A 3,074-nucleotide genomic window follows, 5' to 3' on the forward strand; every position below is an offset into this window, starting at 1 on the left:
CTACTGCTAACGGCGTCTTAGGTGGCGTTGCAATGGCCTGTCTTGGATTTGTGACTTGGAAGAGAGTCGAGGCTTCTAAGAAGCAGACTCTAATGGAACTGAAAAAGAACCAGGTTTTAGCCGAAGTGGAAGGCCTAGAGAAAAAGATCCAGGACCTGAAACTTCAGGTTGAAGAGAAGGAGAGAAGAGAAATAATACTGAGGGCTATTCGCGAAGAAGAGACCCAGAAAATTCGTGTTGACCATTTATTGGACCAGAATCGGAAACAGAAGGCCGAACTTGAAAACTTGAAGGAAAAACTGGACATTTCCCGGAATCAAGAAGAAAATCTTCAAGATTTGCTGAACGAGAGTGAGGAAGTTCAGAGGAGATCAAGAACTGATTTCGAGGAAAAGATGAATGCGAAGGACAGAATGTTAGAAGACCTGAAATTAGAAAACAAATTACAGGCTGAAAATATGATACAACAGGCTAATATCCTTAAGGAAAGGATAGAAACTCTAGAAAGGCAACTCATAATGGGCTATTTAAGGAATGATAATAATAATAGCTTGTCAGACATATTGCCCAACAAGGAGTTTAGAGTGAGGCCGACGAAGCCACTGGAAGTTGTATCAGAAGAATCAGCTGAGGAGGATGAAGACTCGGTTCTCCCTTATGTGGCAGAGGAAACAATGGAGAACAATGAAATAATTGTAAACCCACTAGAAAAAATGGGCGAAGAAACCACAGATGAAGAAATAGATAGCCAAGCGGATTGCAGTGATGTGAGTATGCCAATATCCAATGAATTTGAAAACCGAAGGCAACTCATAATGGGCTATTTAAGGAATGATAATAATAATAGCTTGTCAGACATATTGCCCAACAAGGAGTTTAGAGTAAGGCCGACGAAGCCACTGGAAGTTGTACCAGAAGAATCAGCTGAGGAGGAGGACGAGTACGAGTGTGAAGACTCGGATCTCCCTTATGTGGCAAAGGAGGAGATTTATTTCCCAAGAGAGCCACTTAAAATTACCACCCTTACTAAAGAAGAAAAAGGTCATCTCATAGAACAGATTGAGACCTACACACAAGATCGTCCATACCATGTAACATTAGGATGCGCTGAAAACCCAACGAAAGAAGAGGTCGAAGAGAGGTACAAACACATCATGAAATCATGGATTCAGTCCTATGGAAAGTTTGAGGTCAGTGAATTTGGAAACTGGCGTTTAGACGATTCCGGAGCTGTCCTCGGAAAGCTGACGGATGCTTATTTGTACCTGAGATCTTCAGAAGAACACAGGAGACTTATATCACTTGCAATGAAGCTGTACGAGTATACAGTGGCTGAGGCATGGGGCTACTTAGCCAAAGAACATTGGGATGTGGATGAAGAAAAAATGGTCAGTGAGCTAATTGAAAAGACACTCACTATAGAAAATGGCGACAGCAAAGAAATTAATAAAGAAGAGGCTGAAAATATATTAAGACATATTAATGAGCTAAATGAAAAACTAGTCTCTTTGGAAAATGATATCAAGGATAAAGACGAGTGTATCGAACATCTGAAAAATGAACAGAATGAACAGACTTACAATTCAGGTGGATCAGTAATGTTCAATGAAGAAATGAAGAGACTCAAAGAAAAAGATGCTGAAAACCAAAAAGCTATTGAAGAGCTGGAAGAAACCATCCAAACAATGAATAATTTCTACGAATGGAATAAGGAACTTGAGAAAGAAGAGGCTGACAAAATGTTAAAGGAGATCAGCGAACTCAATGAAAAGGTGGAGAAACTAGAAAATGACAACGAGGAAAAGGACACACGTCTCAAAAATTTGAAAATAGAACTGAATAAACAAAAGTACATTACAAGAACTACATTTAAACGATAAGTTGACACTGAGGATGTTTAGGTGTCAAAGAAGATGAAAAAAAAATATATATAAAACCTAAAAAAATATAAAAATAAAAAACAAAAGAAAAAAAAATAAACTAGAAAAAAGTGAAAAGAATTCCTAGGTATAAGAAGGAAAAGGAGAATACGAAGCATTAGGAAAAAGATATAGCAGTTGGCAAACAAGATGGTAATTATCAACATTTGGAGAATAGGACAATGGGAAAGTTTCCGTTGCGAAGAAGATCTGAGTCATCTAAAGTGGAAAGGTATCAGGAGAGTAATGATGCAAAAGTATTGTTTCAATGTTGATGCCTAACAAAAATAATCTATAGGATCAAGACCCATTGTGCTTAAGAATGTTCCACGATCAGGACAAATTATTCTGGAAGTACTCCAACTTCAACATCTGTGTGGATAATGTGGAACATGAACAGTGCAAAGAGAAATGGTCTAGCTTTTCTAGTCTGCTGTGTCTCTTGATAAGGATTTGCCTGTACCAAATCTTTTTCAAGGTGACAGGTGGACCAATTTCTAGATCTATTCTCTCAAATGCATCTAAAATATGGACTATGCAGAGGGGAATGGTCTAGATTTTTCTAGTCTGCTGTGTCTCTTGATAAAGATTTGCCTGTACCAAATCTTTTTCAAGATGACAGGTGGACCAGTTTCTAGATCTATTCTCTCAAAGGCATCTAAAATATGGATTATGCAGAGGGGAATGGTCTAGATTTTTCTAGTCTGCTGTGTCTCTTGATAAGGATTTGCCTGTACCAAATCTTTTTCAAGGTGACAGGTGGACCAATTTCTAGATCTATTCTCTCAAATGCATCTAAAATATGGACTATGCAGAGCGGAATGGTCTAGCCTTTTCTAGTCTGCTATGTCTCTTGATCAAGCTTTGCTTGTACCAAAGCTTTTTCAAGGTGTCAGGTGGACTAGTTTCTAGATCTATTCTCTCAAATGCATCTAAAATCTGGACTATGCAGAGGGGAATGGTCTAGATTTTTCTAGTCTGCTGTGTCTCTTGATAAGGATTTGCCTGTACCAAATCTTTTTCAAGGTGACAGGTGGACCAATTTCTAGATCTATTCTCTCAAATGCATCTAAAATATGGACTATGCAGAGCGGAATGGTCTAGCCTTTTCTAGTCTGCTCTGTCTCTTGATCAAGCTTTGCTTGTACCAAAGCT

The 3,074-nt window shown here is 38.5% G+C and overlaps 1 protein-coding gene across 1 annotated transcript in view; it reads left to right on the plus strand.

Annotated features, from left to right (window-relative positions):
- LOC137654162 (golgin subfamily A member 6-like protein 25) overlaps nt 1-1,880 on the plus strand; it is a 1,992-nt gene extending 112 nt beyond the window's left edge. The window contains exon 1 of the mRNA XM_068387799.1: nt 1-1,880. This exon is cut by the window's left edge and continues 112 nt beyond it. Within this exon, the coding sequence (XP_068243900.1) occupies nt 1-1,880 (1,880 nt within the window).
- The last annotated feature ends 1,194 nt before the right edge of the window (nt 1,881-3,074 follow it).

Source organism: Palaemon carinicauda, chromosome 15 (genome assembly GCF_036898095.1).
Source record: "Palaemon carinicauda isolate YSFRI2023 chromosome 15, ASM3689809v2, whole genome shotgun sequence".
Taxonomy (NCBI): domain Eukaryota; kingdom Metazoa; phylum Arthropoda; class Malacostraca; order Decapoda; family Palaemonidae; genus Palaemon; species Palaemon carinicauda.